At 40.8% G+C, this 25,672-nt stretch overlaps 1 protein-coding gene across 21 annotated transcripts in view; it reads left to right on the forward strand.

The window, feature by feature from the left end:
* The window catches only part of TRPM3 (transient receptor potential cation channel subfamily M member 3), a gene marked incomplete at both ends in the record, with an annotated part of 787,829 nt that overhangs the window by 613,765 nt on the left and 148,392 nt on the right, over positions 1 to 25,672 (forward strand). For all 21 annotated transcript variants that reach the window (XM_082657218.1, XM_082657236.1, XM_082657222.1 and 18 more), the window contains one exon: positions 8,572 to 8,695. In XM_082657218.1, the coding sequence (XP_082513344.1) occupies positions 8,572 to 8,695 (124 nt within the window). The remainder of the gene's footprint in view (positions 1 to 8,571; positions 8,696 to 25,672) is intronic.

Here is a 25,672-nt window from a genome sequence, read left to right on the forward strand (position 1 = left end):
AGACTGTACCATCAAGGTATGTGCATCTTGCCCAATTATAAGCAGCTTCTCTAAGATACGTCTAACTACCTCACATTGCTAGATGGAAACCTCAGGAAAAGCCCAGGTGAACAACTTTTCTAGGCCAGATGCTCAAACAAGATCAGAGGTACTATTTCTAACATGTCTTAGCTAATAAAGGCCATTTGTACCTGGAGTTGATCCACAGTAAAACTTGGGCAATGTAGTTTGGTCACTTTTCTACATTCCATTCACATCCTCCCCAACTTTCTATCCAACTAGTGCTTCCTGAAAAACATCAACATCAGTCAATTATAGCTAAGTAGTTTAACATGAAATATCACGTTAGGCCTTCTAATTGTTGAGCAAAATAGTTGTTTGCCTTTTAATTAATTTTAAAAGGAACTTGGGGCATCTGCTAAGTTAAGGGAGTAACTCTGAGAAAGTAGTGGATCCTTGAAATCACATTACTCAGTCTTCTCACATATAAGATATATAACATCCTGTCTCAGGGATAAAACAGAAGAAATCTCTTGTATCCAATCGTTTAAACAAATCACTAACTTTACTACACTGAGCTGAGCCTATGTATTTAGGTTAGTATAATTCATTGTCAAAGGTTATTCCTTCTTATTCTCTTGTTCTCTAAGCCCAGCTCTGATGCTTTCAGCTATGTAATCTTTAACAAGTCAGTTTACCTGTTCAGGCTTCAGATTCTTCATCTGTAAAGTGGTTGTTCTGAAGTTGTATCATTCCTTTATCCTGAACTTCAAATTCCTCAATAGAATTTTTGGATTAGCACTTTTCCTAGAACACACAGACTCTAGAAATATCAAAATATAAGCTTCAGGAGGAGGTCATAGTCAAGTAACAGTTCTGATACTAACAGCAGTTTGACTTCAAGATGACATAAAATTATCTAGAGTAGTGGTTTTAGGGTGTCTTAGCATCACTTGTTTGTTTTTACATGACATTGATGAACATAATACAAGAGCTAATGAACTCTCTTCATTGATACCTTTCTAAGTGGTTTTGAATTATAGCCTTGGACTTCCCTGCTAGTGCAGTGGTTAGGAATCCACCTGCCAGTGCAGGGGACACGGGTTCGAGCCCTGGTCCAGGAAGATCCCACATGCCGTGGAGCAACTAAGCCTGTGCGCCACAACTACAGAGCCTGAGCTCTAGAAACTGCAAGCCACAAATACTGAGCCCACATGCCACAACTACTGAAACCTGCGTGCCTAGAGTCCATGCTCCACAACAAGAGAAGCCACCACAATGAAAAGCCCACACACCGCAACGAAGAGTAGCCCCCACTTGCCACACCTAGGGAAAGCCCACGTGCAGCAACGAAGACCGGACGCAGCCAAAAAAATAAGATAAAATTAATTAATTTTAAAAAATTTTAGCCTTTTCCATCCCATTCACAGACCTGCTCCATCCAACTTTTATAGAAATACTGCAGTTTTTCCCTCCTCCATAGAATTGGTCTCCTCCAGCTAATTTGCATATGCAATACCTTGCTTCAGCCCTGAGCTGGGCACATCATTGGGATTCCCTGCAGGTGCGAAAGCCCCTGGGGTATTTAATAATAAGAAAAAACTGCTTATTATTGAACACCTACTACGTACCAAGAACAGTGCTAGGTGCTTTCTATACCTTATCTTTTTCCAAATACATCAACCTACAAAGACATTCTACCCTCTTTCAACAGATAAGGAGATGGAGGCTTAAAGAGATTGAATAACCTGCCTCAGATCCCTCAACTAGTAAATGAAAGAACTGGATTCCAACCAAAGGCACCATATCATAGTGCTTTAATTATAACATTCCATCTTCTATAGAAGATTGCAAAACTGATCTCACCCCTTCTATGTATGACATGGAATTAGTTGAAAAAATGTAGATGTATGTTGAGTTGATCTTTTTAATTTTAGTTTATTTTATTGTAGTATAGTTGCTTTACAATTTGTTTTAATTTCTACTGTACAGCAAAGTGATTTAGTTATACACATATATATATATATAATCATTCTTTTTCATATTCTTTTCCATTATAGTTTATCACAGTGAGTTGATTTTTATGTGATATAATTACTTCCATAAAAAACACCAAGATCTTTGTGAAGGAATTATCTTGATATCACTGAAGTCCTTAAAGTCTTTAAATAGTTATTGGGCACTTTTATGGGCAAGACATTGCCCTAAGCATTATGGGGGAGACACAGTGAATATGCATCTCCTCCTGATGAGCTACAAAGCAATTCAAAAGGGGAAAACAGTCTCCAGAAGTAGAACCAAATATAGATTATTGAGTTTGGTGGCCAATTAATTTCTAAATACCCTTTGAGTTTAAAGAAAAACTAGAATATTTCTTAGAGATGGATCTGATTGAATGAAAAACGATCAAGAAAATCAGATTGTTGGGGGGTGAAGGGCAAAACCCTATGCCACTTCTCTCATTCTCCCAAATAGGTTTGAAGTCCATCTCAGCATGAGGAGCAAAGGGGAATGGGGAAGACCACCTGGTTAGCTGCCACAGAGTAGCTAATGAGTAGGCAGCTACACATTCATTCAGTCAATACACAGATATGCTTCTAGAACCAACAATGAACTATGTACTCTTCTAGAGCTTAGGTACAGGAAGTGTGAATATGCATTCACTCCTTCAAGGAGTTCATAATCTACTGGAGGGAGACATACATGTAAACAAATAATTCCCATACAATATAATAATAGTAGTAATTAATATGTATCCAGTGCTATGGGAACATCAAGAGAGTGGTAATCAGAGACTTTCACACAGGAGGTGGACTTGGAGCTGAATTATGAATGATGAGCCTGAGTGACAGGATCAGAGGTAGAGAGCATTGCAAGCAGCAGGTACAGCAAGTTCAGGGGCATAGAAGCATGCACGAGTCTGGTGTGTTCGGGCAATAATAGCATTTTATAGAATATGTGTGAGAGAGTTGCAGGGGATGAGCCTAGCTGGGAGAGAGGCCATGTTAAGCCTTAAATGCCATATGCAAGTTGAGGTGTTATCTTGCTAGTGATGGGAAGCTATTGCAGGGTTTTAAGAAGGATATGATAGAATCTTACTTGCCTTGTAAGAGAACCATTCAATCAACACCGTGGGGAATATAGTAGAGGACATAGAGAAGAAACCAATTAGTGATCTGTTAGTACCATTTGCATGAGTCACCTCTGCCTGAATTCTTGGCCCACAAGATTATCAACACAGTAAATAAATACTGTTTTACATTGCTAAGGTTGGGGTGTGTTACCTATTAATAAATGACCAGAATATGTTGACACACAATCCTGTGAGTTCCTTGAGGCTAGGACTGAATAGTGTTCATCTCTGTACCTCTAGCATAGTGCCTGGCACATAGTAAACACAATATTGTTTGTTGAATGAATGAGTGAACGAATGTTTAGGTGCTGCCTGCATGGGATGTTTGCAAGGCTCCATTATAATTAAACCTCCAAATCTAAGTATCTCTGTCTCAAATGTAAGAAAGAATGGTGATCTCTGACCTCTCTGAAGTCAGAAAGTTATTTCTCTGACTGCACACCTGGCGAGCCCAGTGGTATAAGGATTGGAGTGTCCTTATACCGCTGGGCTCTCCAGGTATGCAGAGCACTGTTGATGCCAGGGGAGAGCTCTGCATTACACACAGAGGCCCTGGCCACTGGTTGTGCTACTTGACAAGAAGGGCTGGTCAGTGACGCTTTCCTAAGGAGCATTGTAGGACTGAGCTCTAATAATAGCAAACGTTTACATAGGACTTGCTGTGTGTCAGGCACTTTTCTAAGCATTTTGCAAAGATTAATCCATTTAACGTTCACAAGTCTATAAGTACTACTATAATTCCTATTTTACATATACAAAAAATATGACTTGGAAATACTAAGTAATTTGCACAAGATCACACAGCTAGAAGTGACATTTGAACTCCAGACATCCTGGCCCTGGTGACCATGATGCTTTTATTCATGATGCTCTCCTGCCTCTCTGGGAAGAGTCATGCTGCTACTTGTGACCTCAGCCATTTGGGAAGAACTGATAACTTTTACTAAAGAAGAAAGAGAAGGAGAAAGGGAAGAGAAAAAAAGAAAAATACCAGTCTCTGTGACCTTAGACAAGACATGTAAACTTTCTGTGCCCTAATGTTGTATTTAGTACTTTGCTTTGGTTTGAAGCAAATGATAAAATTTCTTTTTTTTAGACCATTAGAGATTCCATGGGAAATGATGTTTTGTAAGTACCAAACAGTGGTATTCTTAACAGTCATTTTTATTTATACAAGTAAAATTTTCTCACATTGTATCTGAATAGGTTAAGAGAGAGTGTCTGTGGGGGCATAAGAAGGGCTCCTCTCCTCAAAAGCCATTAGCCTAAGCCTAGCTGTTTGAGTCCCATTGAATTCTGAATGTGTTTTCCAATTTTTTTTAAATCTAGGAACAAAACTCTGATATTGCAGATAAATTCATTTTGAGAAAAATATGTACATGTGGGTTGAATTGCCAGCATTTGAACAGAATATTAGTAGCAAACTGTGGGAAGTTTTGGTTACTCTCAGCACTGGATGAACACTGACCTAGTTCAGATAACTCTGTGACTCATCTGAAAAGCTTCAGATCACAAGTACAGCATTTAAATGGAGACACAAATGCTGTAGTGTAGAGATTTTCCTCACTTCAATGACTACACTTCCTAATCAGAAAGCCTTCTAATTTGAAGTATACCAAAAATAGCATCGGTACATATGGAACCACAAATTAACAGTTTCCATAAATAGGCACCCCTTTGTCAAAGACCCAATTCTAAAACTAAAATTTTACATAATACTATGACCATGTTTTGGTGTCAAGAAATTTTCAGTCACTATTTTAGTGCCATAAAAAGAAATCTAAAATGAGCTTATTTCTATTTTTTGTTCATGATTAAATATAACAGTCAAGATTTTTAAATCATTCCAGTGTGTGCAGAAAAAAATATGCGAAGAGCTAGGAAAGTAATAATTTCAAGAAAGTAGGCCTCCCAGTATCATAAGTATAGTCACAAAATAAGAAAGGTGTGGTGGAGAAGACAGTAAGAATTTGTGCCAAATGGAAATCATCTAGGTCAGCACAGAAAATACTTGTGGAAAATTAGAAGCAAATGTAATCTTCAGTGCACTAAATGCACTTTTTCGCTGTCCTCATTTACCAGTTTCCCCTTATCTTCTCCAAACTTGTCTGATTTCCTTCGGATATTTTCTATGTAACTAAAAGGAAAAGCAATTTCCTACAACAAATACACGCAAATGTCTACCTCCAGTGCAGATGAGTAGGAAAGTAAAAGGCATATTCATAGATTACAATCAGGAAAAGCAACACCATGGAAGGAAGGCTGAATTCAGTAAGCCCAACTGAAGCACTGAGATGAGCAAGCTTTGTGACTTTGCACACATCATTTCACCTCTTTGGGCCATAGTCTCCTCTTCTGCAAAATGGAATTAATACCTGCTTTTCTCACAGATTGTTATGAAGAGCAAATAAGATTATCTCTGTGAAGCCCATTGTGTGTCATAAACACTGCTGCACTATGAACACATCAAACCATTATACAGTATCTTTTTAAAAACGATATTATTAAACTCTCTGCAAAGAGTGTGGGACCTAAAACCTGTCATTTCTCTGTCAAAAGGGGGGATTTGTAAGTGTTTGTGAGCTGTGAAAGGCAAAGAAGCATCAAAAATGAAATTGTCCTCTTGATGCAATCAGAAGGACAGAAAAGGAAGTAAACCAGGAATAACAGTTATTTAATATTTAATGAGTATAACCTAATGCTTTGAAAGGACCAAATCACCTTTGTTCCACCTAAATTCATCTCAGCTCCAGCAGTGACAGTTTTCCTACACTCTGGAAAACACCAACCTAGAGAATTCTTGTACTTCTAGAAGTAGAATCCATGGCTTTTGTTGCTAAATGATTTAACCAAAGCCACAATTTCAGTCAGTTGCAAAATTGGACTAAAAAGTATAAGATGTTTAGTGTCTTTCAGCTCTCCGAGCCACTGAAGCCCAGAGTCAGCTGAGTTGTACATCATTTCTGAATTGTTACAAAGTGACAGACTGGGTACAAGTGACAGACAGATCCCTCAAACCGTTAATGACCTCAGGGAACTGGGATTTCATTACAGATGTTTGGCAATAGAAAACAAATTTTGAGTAGTTGTCAAAATTAAACACCTGCAGATGAGTGATTGGATCTATCAAGTGGCTAATCAGGAGAGTCTTTTCTGTTGTTAATCATGTACAACATTTATGTGCACTTGATATTGCAAAAACCTCTAGACTGTCAAGTAGACACATGCCCAGGTATGAGTGCTCATGTCTTGACTCTTACAGAAAATTAATTGGCAACACAAATGTAATCATGTTACTCTCCAACTTAAATCCTTCAATGGTTCTCCTTGCCTGGGGGATAAAAATCCAAATCTCTAACACAGTCTTGAAAATTTCCCATGATCTTGCCCTTGCTTACCCCTTCTGCAGCCTCATCTTGTTCCATTCTTTCTTTTGCTCTCTGTTCTTTAGCCATACTGGCCTTCTTTATTTTCTCCAAACTAGTCCTATTCATGCGGTTTTGTTTGCCAAATACGCTCTTACCTAGCCCCCAGCCCCACCCCCATCCCACCCCCTTCAAGTGCTAAATGCTCCTCCATTCTTCAAGTCTCAGATAAAAGAGCACTTCCTCAAAGAAGTCTGCCCCGAACCCCTTAGATTAGATTGTATTCAACTGTCACAAGCTTCTCTGCTTCTTGACCACTGTAAATTATACTTGAATTGCTGGATCGTGTCTTTCTACTCCACTGGTGTGTAAGCCCATTGAAGGCTGTGAGTGTGTATATCTCATCTATCCCTGTAGCCCTGGCATGCACCACAGTGTCTGGCACTAAATAGACATCACTAAGCAATTGTTGAATTAATGAATGAATGAATGGTTTCAGAGTGGTTCACAACTAAGAGTACAGAGTCCTCCAGAATAATTCAGTAATCTTGAGAGGATTTGGTATCATTTTTCAACTTTATCTGGATCATTCTCTTTTTCTGAATGTATATGTTCATGATATAAATCTTCCTGGGGGGCCAAAAGGGTAACCGAATCCTCCATCAAGGTGAGTGACATTCCAGGATCCTTGGTATAATTCTGTCATGGGGAGTGCAGCTGCCTCAAAGTAGGGCCACCATAATATCCAGCCTCGTGGGTCTAGGTGAATCTTCACACAATCCTGCGGCACAGTAGGTCAGTGATATGAAGACATTCTCAAGCCTCTCATCTTGCTTTCTTTTAAGAAACAGATAAAGGAAATTTTATAATTTCCTGCTCAAGTAGCCACAGTGATATAAAGAGAGGCAGTGGTATATTGCGAGGTGTAATACAAGGCCGCATGGTGTAGTGGAAAGAGCACCGGCCGAGGAATCAGAAGAACTAGGTTCTGGTTTTGACTGTGCCACTTGTTTTCTGAGTGACCTTAAGCATCTGGCTCTTTCTGGCTAAAATATCCTTCCCTTCTGAATTGGACAGATCTCTTGTCTATCAAATTTCTGTAGGCACCAAATGAGATAATAATTACAGTATACTATTTTATCTAGGAGTTGTTGCTTCATGTGTGAAGACAATTTGTAAACTGTAAAGTACTAGGCAAATTATGGTAATTTTGTCACTAGTCCTTAAGAGAAGTTTTATCTTCCTGATTTTGAATAGTATCTATTAATACAAAGTGAATTTTCTTTCCTGCTATTTGATGGCTGATAGAGATAGACCAGTTCTCAGCAGCCTCGTGGTAAAGGAGTTAAAATTAATTGTGATTCGTCCACATGCAAGATATAATTGAGCTTTAACTTGATATGATGCACCTTCCTTGTTTCAATTCACTCCTCTATAATACGAAAACTATCTTTAAATAAAGTAGTCAATATAATACCTCTTTATGGGTCAGACTCTTGTTTGCACACAACACAGCAAAAGTTCAACATACGTAGTGAGGACCTGAATTGTGGGCCAGATCAGCTACTACCTTCACAGAATGATTTTAGAGGAAACATAAGTCATATTTCTCCTCACTGATACTCAGAAATCCCTTACTGAGACAAAATTTTTCTTTCCACAGTTAGACATGAAGGTGAAATTTAAATCTCCTTCAAATAAGTAATATATTAATAGTAAATTTTTACCAAGATGCAAAGGATTAATTGAAGGTATTTTTTTGAGAACAGCACTTGAGCAAGAGGGCATTAGACATATGCCATATGAAAGAAAAAAGGGAGAGCCAAAAAAGAACTAAATCCATCTTCTTCCTTTACTCATTTAGGTACTGAGATGTTGGAATGGATTTATTTTTAAACGCACTTTAAAAAAAAATTATCACAATCAAAATAACTGCTATAGAAAAAAAATATGGGAAGAAATAACTCCTATCTAAAGTAAATCCTCATAATGCTTTCTCGTGTTCTATATTTGTCAGAAATATGTACTAAATAGGAGCTGAGTTAACCCGCTTTCAACATTTTTTCACTGCAGACTTATAAACGAATCTTTGAGAGACCAGCTATTGGTGACCATCCAGAAGACTTTCACATACACTCGAACCCAAGCTCAGCACCTGTTCATCATCCTCATGGAGTGCATGAAGAAGAAGGAATTGGTAGGTAACATTGTGTCCATGGGTGGCAGAGACCTCCCCACATTCCCTCTGTCTGTTTAACCATTTTCTTAAATCACACACCCACTGTTTCTCCTTTCCGGCCAAGCTCACAACCATCCTCAGCCTCCACTGGCCCCTGTAGCTTCCTCCCTTCAGTAGCTAAGAAACTTTTCTGCCTGGATCTAATGAAGTGTGGGCAGCAGGGTTCTAGCATCATTTGCTACTGAAGCTCACCTGAATGCTCCGACTGCCTCAACCCAATGAGGTGAAGAGAGAACATGGGTTTTCCTCTTGGAAAATGCTTCAGTTGATACTCTGTTAGGTTTGGAGTTTCACTTGACTTGTGAGTCATGAATCACTGATGTGCTTAGTATCAATGATCTTAGTGACACAGGGTCCAGGCTGATCTGTTCATCTGTACAGGTGGAAAATGGAGAAACGTAGCCAAGGAAGGGTGGGAATTTCTGTAATTTCCGAAGTGTCCTTCAATAACTACTGAGACATTTCTTACATCTGGGGAAAATGTCTTAGAAGTGTGTCAGCACAGAGACCTTCTGTTACGGTGCACAGAAATAACCTGAGCTAACACTGAAGGAGTAGGCAGGGTGCCAGATTTTTCCATGTATTAGCTCACGTGATCTTGGTGACTGTCCCAGTGTCAGAGGTACAGTTATTATCCTCACCTTAAGAAGCCCAAAGTCACCTGATGAGTAAATCAGGAACTAGACTAAAAACCATTGGTGGGCTTCCCTGGTGGCGCAGTGGTTGGGAGTCCGCCTGCCGATGCAGGGGACACGGGTTCATGCCCCAGTCCGGGAGGATCCCACATGCCGTGGAGCGCCTGGGCCCATGAGCCATGGCCGCTGAGCCTGCATGTGCGGAGCCTGTGCTCCGCAACGGGAGAGGCCACAACAGTGAGAGGTCCGCATACCGCAAAAAAAAAAAAAAAAAAAAATCATTGGTATTTCATCTCTGTGGGAAGTATTTTTATTCAGAAATTGTCTCATTGAAGCAAATGCAGTGAATCACCCACTCTGGGTCGATTTGAGGTAGGCCTCAGTGAGCGGAGACTATTCTCAAAGGCCATGTGAGCCCACCTGCTGATGGGAGGCGAAGGAGCAGTTCAGACCTGAGCAGTAGCCTCACTCAGGCTTTGACGATCTCAAAGTCTGTGTAGGCATCCTGGAGTGATCATCTCCGGAGACGTAGGGGGACACAGCTCCTCCAGAGGGGCACCAGGGCCAGACCCTAAAAGGCTCAACCACAGGCAGGTAGGTGGTGAGGAGAAGAACTAGAGAGAGCTGCCTGCAGGCAGCTCCCCACTAGACTATAGCTCCCTGGGCCTGGGCTGGAACTGTCTTGCTCATGATGGTGTCCCTGTGTATGTGACGGTGGCTGGCACGCACAGGTGCTCACTGAGGCTGCCAGGATGGAGGGAAAGAGGCAGTTTCTGAGTTTAAGGAACTAAATATTTAGAAAAAAAAGATTTGATTCAAATAAACAAGATCCAACTCCAGAAAGCATCACACAGCCTTTGTGAAAAGCCTTTCAGCAGCTTCTAGGTTTGGGAGGAGAGGAGTGAGGTGAGGAGAATGGGGCAACACCTCTAATCCTTGAGTATCCAATCTAAGTAGTCTGGCCGCCCTGCAGAGAGAAGCCCACGTGCAGACTGGGTTCACAGTCATGACCGCTGGTGTCCTAGCAGAGCCTCTGCCAATCCTGAAAGTGCCACTGGCGTCCTCCCATCTTGGAGGCAGTTAGCTCACAGCACTTCAGCCCATGTGCTTCCTGCACTCCCAAGGAGGGCATGGAACTGAGCTTCTGCATGCTTGCAGCAGGGATTTTCTCCTAACTGAGGATTAAGGATTTTCCAATGGTAAGGCCAATGACTGTGAAAGCTTACCAGAGCTATGCATTTCAGCAGTCCTGCAAGTTTCCTAGAAAGGCGGTGAGGCTCAAAATTCTAGGAACCAGTTAGAAGTCATAAAATCAAATGAGGCTGAATGTACTTTTCTGGGTACTTTACAGGGCTGTTCCCTGGGATTCTTTCTGTCTGATGATTATCTTGTTGCTTAATCATGGCCCCTGCTGTAAGGTCAGCTGCATTTTCATGCGAGATATTTATTCTAAGAAACGTGAGGTATCCCTAGCTCTAGGCTAAGGACATGTGATCTAAACAAGCAGTAAATTGTCCTGATTTCCATCCACATCTGGACAGAAATTAGGATTTTTAAAATCATAAATGTAATTTAAATAATTTCCATTTTTGAAGGACTATGTGTGTGGACAGTACTAGATGCTTTAGAAAGGAGGTGGAAGGAGGTAGGCATTATTTTTCTCAGGGAGGGAAAGAAAGAAACAGGGGAGGGAACTGAGGCTGGGGAGGTGAGGAGATGTGCACACAGCCAGGAAGAGCCACACTAGGTCTGTCCTGCTGCAGAGCCCAGGTACCTTGTCCAGGCCGCCTGGCTTAGCACACACAGCAGCATTGCACAGGGAGCTCCTCTTCACTTTTACATGCTTCAAGTTGCTTTTTTTTTTCTTTTCTTTTCTCAGTTAGGTAGTCTAGAGTTTTTATTCCCCCACTGGAGATTTAATCCATCAAGTATTAGGTACAGAGTTTCTTTGCAACTTTTTTTTTAATTGAAGTACAGTTGATTTCCAATGTTTCAGGTGTACAGCAAAATGATTCAGTTTTATATATATATATATATATATATATATATATATATATATATATATATAAAGAATTTTCAGATTCTTTTCCATTATACGTTATTACAAGATATTGAATATAGTTCCCTGTGCTATACAGTAGGTCCTTGTTGGTTTATCTATTTTATATATAGTCCTGTATATCTGTTAGTCCCAAATCGCTTATTTATCCCTCCTCCCCTTTCCTCTTTGGTAACCATAAGTTTGTTTTCTATGTCTGTGAGTCTATTTTGTTTTTAAATAAGTTCCTTTGTATCATTTTTTTAAATTCCATGTATAAGTGATAGCATATGACATTGGTCTTTCTCTGTCTGACCTGCTTCACTTAGTATGTTATTCTCTAGGTCTGTCCATGTTGCTGCAAATGGCATTATTTCTTTCTTTTTTTATGGCTGAGCAATATTCCCTTGTATGTATGTATATATATATATACCACATCTTCTTTTGTATACTTAGGTTGCTTCCATGTCTTGGCTATTATAACTAATGCTGCTATGAACATTGGGGTGCATGTTTCTTTTTGAATTAGTGTTTTTGTCTTTTCCGGGTATATATGCCCAGGAGTGGGATTGCTGGATCCTATGGTAGTTCTATTTTTAGTTTTTTAAGGAACCTCCATACTGTTCTCCATAGTGGCTGCACCAGTTTACATTTCCACCGATAGTGAAGGAAGGTTCCTCTTCAAGTTTCTTTTGATTTCCTTTACAAATGAAGTGGGATGTCATATCCTGAGGTCAACCTAACCATTCATTGCCAAGTTCAATTTAGGGATTTGGTTCTAGAGCTGATAATACATCTTTCTCATCCCAGCATCCTATTAACTATGTCATAAAGATCTGCACTATAGATGCTTGTGAAACCCAGGCCTCTGGGCTGTGTGACCTTATGGAAAATACGCATTGATGGGCCCTTTGTGTGAGTGCTTTCTACTAACTTCATATTGTTCTTAAAGAAATTCACTTCTCCTCTGCTTACTTCCCAACTTGGGTCAAAACACCTGAAATCCTGTCACCTTCTGAGAAGATAAATCCCCCTAGAAACCAAGCCATGAACTAAATTCCATCATTGTTATTGAGGAAAAAATTTAAAGTAAAGCAATAAAAACTGTCCCCAGCCAGTATAGTAATTTGGGGGCAAATGTAAGGGATCAGTGGCCCTCCACCTCCTTCCTCTCAAGAGGAATTTGGTCATAAAGAACATCAGGACAGGAAAAGTGGGATAGCGTACTCTGAGGCTCATTGCGTGTGTAGAAACCACAGAGCCTTTTAGTTCCAGAGGACAGTGCCACCTCCTGCCTCTTGGAGCTCCTGCAGAAGCCTCCCCCCATCACCACTTCCAACCCACCAGTCCCAGGCTGGGCAGTACCTTTGCTCCTGACACTCCGTAGTGATGGGGTACTGGTCAGACTCAGCAGTGTAAGCCCCATGGTACGTGTGGCCCTAAACAAGTCATGGTGGAGGATGGCACCCGCCTGGCTACTAGTTCACTACTTCCACTTACACACTGATGGCTCCTCTAATTTGCTACCCTTCTCTCCCAGCCGTTGGACCTGCTAGGGGCCAGTGCTGTTCGTCTGGCCACCACTTCCCAGTCACACCTGAGGATCATGTCTCCACTCAAGACTGATGCTGCTCTAAAATCCAAGACTTTAAATTCCATTCCCACCTCCAAATACAGTCACCCTCCCCTCCCCCCACCACCATCACTTTATTCATATCAAACTTGAATGCCAAGCTTTTCCATAATTTGCTAGTCTGAGATCAAATTCTTGAGATCATCCATGTGAGAGCATAGTTTAGAGTGTGGTTTTCTTTGTCCTGCTCCCAGTTGAGAGTCCAAGCCATCACTCCCAAAGCTGAGTCATTGGTTCTAATTCAGTTAGGTCTTCAGTCATACTGGGCAATCTCTTTATTCATCTCTAGTCAATTCAGAATGTACAAGAATGAAGATAAACTGATTTTTTAAAGACATCAGATGTCAAGAATCTACCAAGGATGTCTACAGGTATAGAGAAGAGGTAGTTTGGGGAGAGTTGGAGGGGACCTGCTACCTACCTTTCTTTGGAAAATGATGGACACGTGCAACCTGAGAAGCTAAATTTAAGGAATAGGTCACTATTATGTCCTAGCAGCTGAAGCTATATAGCATCTCAATATCATCACATTCTCACTTGGGTAGGGCACCTTAAGGCAAGGAAAAGCCAAGGACATAGAAATGTGCTAATGGAATAAACTGAAGCAAAGATATTAGGTCATCAGGTTTGTGTCCTTTTCAGTAACTTCTCTGTAGCATTTGATGCTGTTAACTCCCCTTCCCTCTTTCAACTTACATTCCTGAGGAGTCAGTGATGTTAGACTCTGTAGATTCTGTTTCCTTGCCATTTCTCTTACAGTTCATATATCTTTCTATTGCTAGTTCCCCTTCTTCCTCCCCACACTATAAAAAGATGTTTATCAAAGATCAGTTCTTGGGACTTCCCTGGTGGCACAGTGGTTGAGAGTCCGCCTGCCAATGCAGGGGACACGGGTTCGTGTTCCGGTCTGGGAAGATCCCACATGCCGCGGAGCGGCTGGGCCCGTGAACCATGGCCGCTGAGCCTGCGTGTCCGGAGCCTGTGCTCCGCAACGGGAGAGGCCACAACAGTGAGAGGCCCGCGTAACGCAAAAAAAAACAAAGATCAGTTCTTGGCTCTTTCCCCTTTCATTCCTTATTCTGACCTCAGTTATCATTTTGAGACAATTCCCAAATTACACATATTAAGCCTTGTCTTCCTCCAGTCTCCTTCATTTCCAAAGTCCATGCTCTCAGACATTCCCTTTCTTCCTTTCCTATCACTCTTCCCTATTAACGTGGTTTCCCCTAATCCAGTATCCCACCAACAATCCATTTTATACACTGCAGAGGTTGGCAAACTTTTCTGTAAAGAGGCAGATGGTAAGTATGTTAGGTTTTGTGTACTACATGCAGTTCTGTCATATAATTTTTCTGTTTGTTTGCTTATTTGTTTTTAAACAAACCTTTAAAAGATAAAAACCATTCTCAGCTTACTGGCCACAGAAAAACAGGCCATGGACCAAATTTGACCCACAAGCTGTGGTTTGCTGACCCCTGCTATGTAGTAATGCCAGGTACTCTTGCTGGAGCAGAGAACCAATCACATCAATCATTTGAATATGAAGTATAACGTTTTGCTTATAGTTCCAGCCTTACATTCCATCACTTTTTTATGGACGCCTTACACTAACCAAACTAATCTTGCAGTCATTTTTTTATTTCCTACTTCCCTGAATTTGTTCAAGTTTAGAACCCTCTGTTTAGACGTAACCAGTTGCCAAACACATGCAAATACATGCATGTACATGCACACGTGCACACACACACCTAGAAAACACCTCACTCCTTTATTTGCAACTCTCTTGTGGTACTTATCATTTATACCTTAAGTTATTTATGTGTATCTCTAACTTCCCATGTAAACTCTTAAGAGCAGAATCTCTGTCCAATTCGTTATTCTCACTCATCCCTAGCTGTACTTAGTAGCATAGCATATATGTAGCAGATGCTCAATAAATCTTTGTTTAATGGATGAGTGAGTGAATGAATGAATTCAGATGAATATACATTAAGGCAGAAAGATACAGATTCAGTATCCATAAATTGCCCTAAAAATTTCATTTACACAGCAGCATGTCTCCTTAGGGCATCATAGATATGGTTTATGGACATAGATTTGATTCAGGGCCATCTGCTTAAGTTGCTGGACCTATGGGAGGTATCCCAATGCAGTGGTTATAAGGAGCAAGCTGTAGAAGCAGACAAACCTGGATTCCAATTCTGGCTTCAGTGCTTAAGAGACTTAACTTCCATTGAGGCCCAGGGCCCTCAGCTTTAAAAGAGACTGATAATAATACCTGTGTGTTCCAGGATCTGCCACATTTAGAGCTTCTTCCTTACTGGTACAGATTATGCTTTGATTCTTTTTTTTTCTAACCACAATGAGACAAATATCACAATACCAAAAGATTAAAACTGGCACGAGGATTTCACATGCCCTATGTCTATGCCCTACCAAGTCCAAGGCCAAGCAGTACCCAGACATCACTCACGTGGCTTCTTGTCCTCTGCTTGATGGTCCCAGGCTCCAGAGCTGATGAATATCCGCTAGACACTGGGGAAGGCAACAGAGGGGTGTTTTCTGTGCCTTACAGGTGAGTCTTTGGAGGCCCAACTCTGCTACCTTCCAATGCAGGGAGATGTATTACTTTTATGAGGGCATATGTAAAGCATATGCTGATGTCCCATCACAACTCTCTAACCACATTTGGGAAACTGAGAGACAACTCTCTACTTGTCATTTCATAGATTCATAAAAACCAAGCAAGCATGACTTCTAAACAAACAGGTTTCCTCTCCTTTCGCAGATGGGTATCCTATATCTGAGGAAGAACCACAAAGTGCAAGATGTTCCTTGCTTAGAAAAATAGATGTTTGTAAGACTCTTAATACCATAGACAGGAGCAGTTAGCGTACCTTGACGCATTGATACCTTAGCATCGTGTAGGAGATATTCCTGAAGATCCCAGTTACCCCTCCACCACCCTGGGATGCTGGGAGAGTTGAGTGTTTCAGCCTATGCAAAGAATGTTGGCACAGTTTGTGGCTCCTAGGAAATACTCAGTAACCTCAGCTATCATTACAGTTATGTGACAAGTCACTACAGATGCTAATCAGAGTACAAGCACAGATACCTGCTCTTACCCTCGTTTTCTCCCTAGTCCTATCGATAGTTATAATTGTCACTGGGGCACAGTTTGACTTGAGTCACTTGTCATCCATCTTCACGTTCCGTCTTCCTTCCTTGCTCATCACCACGGATAGAGAGGACAGAAAAGAGGAAACATATTTATATGTAAACTCCCATGTGATAGGAGAGGAGTGAGCCTGCGCCTTCCCTGTTTAACACCAATGGCCAAACAAGTGCAGTAGGTCTCGTGTGGTCATGAATGAAATAAAACCTCTTAGAGCTGAAAAAAGGCTTTTTAGGCCAAACGGCTGAAAGTCAAAGTCATGTATCAAGTTTAGAAAACAGTTCTCTCTAACACAGTGTATGGGGAGAAATAGAAATGCTCTTTGAGATCAATGCTGAATTGTACCTAGCTCCTTTTAAGTTCATTTGACTATCATCGTAACAATTTAAATCCAAACGTCTTAAATGAGATGGAAAGAGGATAGAGGAGCAATATTGTTCCATTAAAAATGTTTTCATATTAGTTCTCAAAACACACTGAGTTACTGATTAATTTTTGGAAGTTCTGAAACTCTTTTAGGTGATAGACTATCACTATTCTAGGAATAAGGATGATGAAGGCTTTGGAGTCAGTTTGCCTGGCTTCAAATCCCAGATCTGTCATTTAATACATGCCATTAGCAAGTTATTTAATCTCTTTAGTTTTCTCCTCCAGAAAGTTGAGATAATAATAATATTTATGTTATGGGGTTAATTATAAGGATTAAATGAGTTAACATATGTAAAGCATTCAATAAATACTTTTATTGTAACAATGATGATGATGTCTATATAGCACTTTATTTTTAATGAAGACAATTTTCTTGTCATCTTATTTGATACTACAATCAACCTTGCTAAGGTCAGTATTAGAATCTCCATTTTACAGCGAGAAACCAAGACTCAAAGACTTAAGTGACAGGCCCAACGTCATGTAGCTTAGTCAGTGGCAACCCCAAGACTTGAACCAAGAACATCTTTCTGCAAGTCCTCTGCTCTTTCCACCATATTTCAGCTGATTCCATATTCAAAATATCAGGTATGACCAAGTTAAAATGACTTTAAAGTAGGAGCCAATTTTCTCTTTCATTCCTAGAATAATCTGAACAAATATTTAGTAGATTTTTAGAGTCCTGGAAGGAAAATAAAAGAATACATTGTTGGTTGATATTCCTGGAATGCCTTCTGCCCCTGTAGCCATTATATTCCTACAAGGAAAATGTAAGTACAGTGTCCAAATCACTTGAAATTTCTGCATCAAGGGCAAAGTGAAATTATTCTTTTCCAGCATAATATCTTAATCAGACTAACTAGAAGTCCCAATTAGAGATCAACTCTCCTATGTCTTCTCACAAAATATTCATTGAAATAAAAAAGAAATTTGAAGGAAATGTCATTTACACAATTCCTTGCCAAGACAGCTGATCATAATAACACCTTTCATTTAATGATGTATAATAACACTTTATAATAGACAAAGGTCTGTTGCACTCCTTGTGTCATTTGAGCTGCACAGCAATGGGACAAGAATCATGTCTATTTTTCAGCTAACCAGAAAAATTTAAAAAATTGGGAAAGACCAGAGAAGTATACAGAAAATGGCCATCTGATTTTTAACCCCACTATCCAGGTCTCACATTCTCTCATAACCAATAAAAATGCATAGAACTTTAATGCTCCTGACTTTTTTCAACCATATTCATTAAATATTAGTAGATTAAGGCAAAGGGAAAATATAACAAGCATTAAAATATAAATAATTAAATATAAATAATGCACAAAAATAAACATATTATTGTATTATATTATTCCTTTAGGAGCTGACTTACTAAATGGTTTACATGACAATTGGTTTGAGTTCCAACTCTAGGAAGACTCCATCTCACCTCCAGTCTGCATTTTCCCTCTGCCTCCCTGGTCTAGGGTCTCACCATGTTCACCTAGACCATTGGTGTCTACTTGGTCTCACCACCGCCAAGCTCTCCATTCCAACTGACACTCAACTGCTGAAGGATTCCTTTTACAGAGCATCTCTCATAACATAACCTCCCACCCACTCAGAAGTCCCCATCGCACTCTCTAGTGTTTCCCAAAGTGAAGAATACCTACTGATGATTGCATGAGATCATTTTAGGTAGAATGCAAATTCATATTTTTATTTTAGGAGATATAGTTTTTTGCATATGTATTTGAAATGATTACAATAAAATGCAAAATATAAGTATATATTAAGCCTTTAAAAATATAAGTTTTAAAGGGGGATCAGTTTGAAAAAAAGATCTAATTGTCATGTTGGGATATAGATATGGCCAAAAGATGAAGATTGTACAAGGATGACTGTAGGCTGGAACATACTGGCTTTCAGAATTAAGGTGCAGCTTCTTAACCTAGAATTCAGGATCCTCCGTGATCCAGATCTAGTCCTCCTTTCCAGGCACAGCTACCAGTACTACTACTCTTGTCCCTTATACTCTAGCCTCTCCATACCTAATTTTCTTTGAGGAAAAAGACTGTGCCTTATACATCTTTCTGTATTTTGTGCAAGCTCTTGAATCCTCTCTCAAATGTTAAATGCAGTAGGCTCTACAAGCACCAGGATGGCTTCTTCACCCCTACCCTACAGCCTATTCCCAAATAGGAATTTTTCTGTTGTAAATAGGAATACATGGGCTAGTGTTTTCCCTGAGTTCAATAGGCTAACAATTCTTAGCCTAGTGTTTAAGAACAACTAGAAGTCTCTAGGGAGTTCTGCGAAGCCCCTGAAAATATACATAAGATTCTGTGTGTGTGTGTATGCCTTTAATGGAAAGAATGCATTCAATTCTCAGATTCCCCAAGGTACAAATAACCCCAAAGAGTTAAGAACCACTACATTAGAGACCTCTCCATGGTAGCAACCAAATTAGAATCATGGGAGCCATAAACATTGTCTCACATTCCTTTTAGTTCCTCAGAGATAATCCCATTTGGATAAATATTTAAACTCTGAGAAATTTTTAAATGTGTGAACCTCCACATTTCTCAATAAGAGTTTGTACACGTAATTTCTTCCATGCAAAACAGTCAATCACGCATCTCAGGAAGTCATCAGCTTATAAATGGGCTGTGATCCAAGGATCTATTTACAACCCAGAATCCATTTTCTCATAAAGCAATGTAAATAATTTAGCAAAATTCTGGTTTGCTATAAAGAGTCTGAGAACAAGAAACCAAGAAATGTAGTAGGAAAGAAGGAAAAGATTGTCATTCCCTTCTTTGGGACATCCCCATCTTGTTCCTCCATTGTGACCCATCTCCCACCTCCTACAATTCCAAGTCCTCCCTGCAGAGCATCTTGTCTGGGAACCTGGAATCCCAGCAGCAGGAGTGATCGTTCTTTGACCTCCATAACATACTTGAGCTTCCAATAGAGGAAACTTATTGAACCAAAGGAATTATTGATTAGGGGACTTTAAGGTACTATAACAAATGAAGGGGGAAATACAGGTGGGAAGGGCAATGAAGAGGTAGGATGTTGAGTCTTTTTTGGAAATCTTCTGATGTCAACTGTCATATTCAAACCATTTCCAAACTCTGCTTCCTACAGCATCTTCATGATGGGTAAAGGCAAGAATAAAAAACATGCTGAATATGACAGACACCAGCCCACCCTTTCTCTGTTTTAAATTCATCTTAGTTCTGTAACCCTTCTCCAGTAACAGTTCATTCAACTAAAGATCATAGGACTAAAGTTTGAAAATCACTTCTCCAAAATAGGTGTTTCCCAGCTTATTCCCTTTCTCCACTTCTTTTTTTTTCACAGCTCTTCTGTAAAAATTTTATTGAAATATAGTTGATTTACAATGTGTTAATTTCTGCTGTGCAGCAAAGTGACTCAGTTTATATACTTTTTCATATTCTTTTTCATTATGGTTTATCACAGGATATAGCATATAGTTCCCTGTGCTATACAGTAGGTTCTCGTTGTTTATCCATCTTATGTATACTAATTTGCATCTGCTAACCCCAAACTCCCAATCTTTCCCTTCCCCACCCCACCTCCCCCTTGGCAACCACAAGTCTGTTCTCTATGTCTGTGAGTCTGTATCTGTTTCGTAGATATGTTCATTTGTGTCGTATTTTAGATTCCACATATAAGTGATATCATATGGTATGTGTCTTTTTCTGACTTAACTTCACTCAGTATGACAATCTCTTAAGTCCATCCATGTTGCTTCAAATGGCATTATTTCATTCTTTTTTATGGCTGAATAATATTCTATTGTGTGTGTGTATATATATATATATATATATATATATATATATATACACCACATCTTCTTTATCCATTAATCTGTTGATGGACACTTAGGTTGCTTCCATGTCTTGGCTATTGTAAATAGTGCTGCTATGAACATAGGGGTGCGTATGTCTTTTCAAACTATAGTTTTGTCCAGCTGTATGCCCAGGAGTGGGATTGCTGGATCAAATGGCAACTCTATTTTTAGTTTTTTGAAGACCCTCCATAATGTTTTCCATAGTGGCTGCACCAATTTACACTCCCACCAACAGTGTAAGACACTTCCTCTACTTCTGATTCCACAATTTTACTCAAACATGTAAGTTTTGGTTTTGACCCACAGTGTTTGCAGGAGGAAGAGGGGAGTGGAGGGTTGCCGGGGGCGGGGGGGGGCGGATAAATGGGAAGGAGCTAGAGAGGCTATTTGTATGTGTGGATTATTTGTAAACCAGGTTTCTGAAACCAGATACTTTCTGCTTTCTCTTCCATGCTAATCAATGTGTATAAAATACCTTCTATCATTTGATCTCATTCAGCCACACTTCCTTCTATATTAGTATTTATGCTTCTTATTAGATGTGAGGCTCAGTAAATGAATACATTCATCAAATTCCAAGGTTTCAGGCAGGGCCATTAGCCTGGTGTTGATCACATGTTGCCCAATATATCATTCTCCCAATTCATGATCTGCCTTCCCCAAACCCAAACCTTGACCTGAGAAAATTTTTCCCAATCAGAAGACAAACATACACTGCATAAAGAGCACTCCTACTACTATTATCTCTATCATTTATCTTTGGGTTTTTACTTGACCATCTTCTCCCTTAAAGGGAATTTAAATATTTTACCCACTAATCTCCTCCTTTACATTAAATAATACTTCCTTTCTTTTTCCTTCTCTTTTGGCCTTTGTATTTTCTTTATTCTCAGCCCACTTCTACTGTTTGTTGTCAGCACATGGCTATCAACTGTAGGGCCAGTGCTCAGGCCTTGTTCTGGAGCTGGTCTGTCATCTTCATTCCATAGCAATGTGACTAACACTTCCCCCGTCCTTGTGGGCCTTAGCATTGGCCCATGGCAGCCACATTAGTTTCCTTACCCTACTTCTTCTCGTTTTTAATTCATAGAAACATAGACACATAGTTCACAGAAGTGTAGAGGCTCGGGGTGTTAAGAAACCGCTTAATAGTGATTCTCAACCTTGGCTGCACATTAGAATCACCTGGGGAGTTTTACAAACTGCTGATGTCTGGACCCCACCCCTGTGAAATAAATTAAAAGTTGCCTTATGTGAAACTCCTCCTTTTTCAAAGATACCAGCAAATGAAGTATCCTGATACAATGAGAGCAGGCCTGGTGGGGGGCTGGACAGAGAAAGAGAAAATTATTAAGTAAAACTGGCCCCAAACTGACTTGATTTTAAATGTTGTGATCACATCCTCCTCCATGCGCTCGGCCATGACTAATAACAGTGGTGAGAATGACTGTTGGGGTCTCACACCACATCATGGGCTGTCTGCACATGCCAGCGGCCATTCAGTGATAAAAGACAAGAGGCTCAAGGCGTCGCCGACTGGTGGAGGGAAGGGAAGAAAGGAGTGAAGTGGAAGAGGAGGGAGGAAAGGGAGTAATTCATCCCTAGCTTGCCAGTTGCTTTTTGCAATTTTATCTTCCCTACAGCAGAGGCAAATAATGCCATCCCTATTTTTACAGACAGAAAAGTTGCTTGGAGTGACTAGAGGTCACTCAGCTAGCAAGTGGTCTGATCAGGCTTCCCCCTACCACTCCTACCTTACTGTCGTCACCTGTTCAAAGTCTACTGCTCTGGTTTTGAAGGTCAGGGAACACAGAGCCTCCAGATCTGAGTGAAATAAAGTTCCAGGTGGGAGGAAGGGCAGCCTCCACCCAGGGGGAGGAGCATTACAGCTCTCAGCCCTCTGGGTAGAGGCAGGCTGACTTGGGAGCCAAGAAATGGAGTTTGAGTTTTTCTGGCAGTGGTTGGCCTCCAAGGGGACCTGGGTCAGGGGAAAAACAAATTCCACCAAGCAGGTTCCAGCAGGCGCTACATGAATGCAAAGTCTGGAGTATGAGTCCTTTTGCCAGGCTTCCCCAGGAAATGGGCTGGAGGAATTCTGTTACTGAGCTAATGGGGGGACAGTTTCAGTTGTTGTGGAGAACAGCAGAGCATAGAGTATTAACAAAAACCCACCATCTTCTCATCTAACGACACTAAGAAACAGTCAAATACTAATGATTCAAACATTTGGGCAAACTTGCACTTCCACCAAATGGCATCGTTTTGTTTCCATACTTGTAGAGGACAGAATGATAACCAAAGGGAGAAATCTGTTACAGCACAGCATTTAGGGGCAGGAGGTGGCCAACTCTCAAAATAGATTTTCCGGAGGAATGACTACCAACATTTTCACCCGGTTTTTCTCTCCTTGCTCTAGCACTGGTCTCTCATCTCAGCCACTCTGGTCTTCTTTCAGTACGTCAAACAACCCTGTGTCTTCTTTGGTCTCAAGACATTTGCTTATATCCTTCCTTTTGCCTGAAACCTTTCCCTCCAGTCTTCATGTGGCTGGTGCTTTCTTATTCTTCATTCTCAGCTTGACCATCACCTCCTCCAGGAAGCCTTCCCTGAACACCCTATATAAAGCAGTTCCCCCTTTCATTCCGCTATTTGTTTCCTATTAGCATTTATCACACTTGACAGTTCTCTCATTTGTTTATGTTTGCATGTGTTTTTGTCTATCTGCAACTTTAGCCTCGATGAAGGCATATCCATCTTGCCCAGCAAGTCACACATTTTTAGATATAACGTAGATGCTCCATTTAAATGTTTGCTGAATACATTAGCAAACAACGCCTACGTGTGCCATGTCTCATGCTGTATTTTCTCCCCCCACCCTTTTTTATAACTTTTTAAACTTATTCAGGGTGGGCTCTATTCCAAACCCTACGCTCATATTTCATTTAAGACTCAAAACAATCCTATGTGATAGATATTTCTCCAATTTTACAGATTAAGAAATTAAGGTTTGAGAAATTAGGTTTCTTGCCTAAGGCAGCATCATAATGAAACAGTCCGGATTCAAGCACAGATGTATCTAATTCCAAAGCTTTTGCTCTTTTCACTCTATGACACTATCTCTAAGGAAAAAAGAGGGATTATTGGGGTGGATGAATAATCTTTCCAAAGAATTGAACAACAGTGCTTCTCATTTATCTTTCTTCCTCTCTTTTTATTTGTTCATTCCTTCCCCCCATGCCCCCATTTCACATTGCCAAAAACATGCACATCCATTGGCAGGAGACACAGGGAAGTAATCTCTGTCCCAGATAGTGCCTTTAGAAACACTGAAGTCAGAAAGCCACTTTGAATGGAAAGCTCCTTTTCCAGTCATGGAAATCTCCTCTTTTAGTACCTATATTTCTAGAGCCTCAATGCAGCAGACCTCAACGCACCATACTCAGCCCCTGCAGCTTCAGAGAGATGCCCTTGGAAGGGCTGAGTGCTCTGGGGAAAGGGTACAGGGCCCAGATAACACCCCCACCAGCATCCCCAAAACTCAGGGCTTGCAAGAACCAACTTGCAAGTTCTACTGTGGACAAAAAAAAACGGATCAGGGTGTTGAAGGAGAGGACCCCAATCCTGACATAGATAAAGTTTGAGATTGCTAGGACTGTCACTAGCCTATGCATAGCTTTAAATGCCCATGTTCCAACTCAGCCTAAGATAAAATGTTTCTCAACAACTCATTTCCTAACCAGACCTCAACCATCTGCCGTCCGTGAGCCATAAGCTCTTTGTCTTCCTCTTTCATTGGTCCTCGGAAGCTCTCCATTTCCACTACAGCTGTTTTATCTCCTTGTGTGGGTTGATTCTGTCACTCTGCCAGCTTAGGAATACTTAGTAGCTTTCTCATCCCCAACAGAATAAACCAGAGAGCTCAGAGAGAATTTCTAACCCTTGTAACATGCCAGTCAGCTCCCAGATGCCCTGTGGGCACAGGCACACGGAGGGGCAGGAAGCAGAGCAGATGCCAGGCACAGCATACATCATATACACATAAACAAGGGCATTTGCAACTGAAGCTCACTGCAGAAAAATCCAAGTGGGAAATGCATCTCTTAAAGCCAAATCATTACACATACCAACAAATTATAAGCACTGAACAGAAGTCCAGAATGTGCTCAGGAACTGCCCATGGCATCCATGGGGTGGACTTCAGCTTGGAACATACATTCACATTTCCCTCAGGGTCTCCTTCAGGGAAAGGCAGTCTGTTGTTACCTGCAATAGATTTTTGCTGAACAGACTACTTTTGCAGTCATTCATTCCACACACCTTTATTGTATGCTTGCCACATGCCAGGCACTATTCTAGGGGCTAGGGATACAACAGTACCTGTCCTCATTTCAGTCTACATTCCAGTGGGGAAGAAATAGTAAAGAAATTGGTACTGACCCTTTCGAGTCTGGCCCCAACAAAGGTCCTCCTGCCCAATGTCATTTGAGCCAATACAACGAGACCGTGTTCAGTGCAGAAGCAAAGCAAAGTTTTATTCTTTGATCAGAGAATGGAGAGGCCTGAGCTCACGCTCTAGAGTACACGGTCTTTTGACAGGCTGTGGGCGGAACTCCTTTATAGGGATCGTGTCATCTGGGAGGGAGCGGAGTTCTGGTAGGTTGGCGGGGCCGTGCTGTTCCGGCTCCAGATAGCAGTGCCGGGCGCAGCGCCTCTGCACACAGCCCACTGCCGCCATCTTGAATTGCAGTGTCGGGCGCAGCGCCTCTGCACACAGCCCACTGCTGCCATCTTGAATTGCAGTGTCGGGCGCAGCGCCTCTGCACACAGCCTGCCCAGCTGAGGCGTCAGGACAGACGTTCGGCGCTAGGAACTCTGGCCCGAAGGGCCAGGCGCAAGGCCTCTGCCGGCGGCACCCTATGAGCAAGTGACACTAGACTAAGCACAAAGGAAAAAAGGTTAGACTTTATTACCCAGATTCTGTTTTTATTTCCAGGGACTTGTTAATGGGATTTGCTGGTGACAAAATAAATACATGGAAATATATATTATAATAAATGTATGATCTTGTGCATTTAACGCATCAAGTACTATAAGTATTAAAAGTCTGCCACCAGATTTAGCAAGATGGAGTACACTGGTGGCCTTAAGGAGCATGGTTTT

This window comes from Grampus griseus (genome assembly GCF_964374135.1).
Source record: "Grampus griseus genome assembly, chromosome: 6".
NCBI lineage: Eukaryota > Metazoa > Chordata > Mammalia > Artiodactyla > Delphinidae > Grampus > Grampus griseus.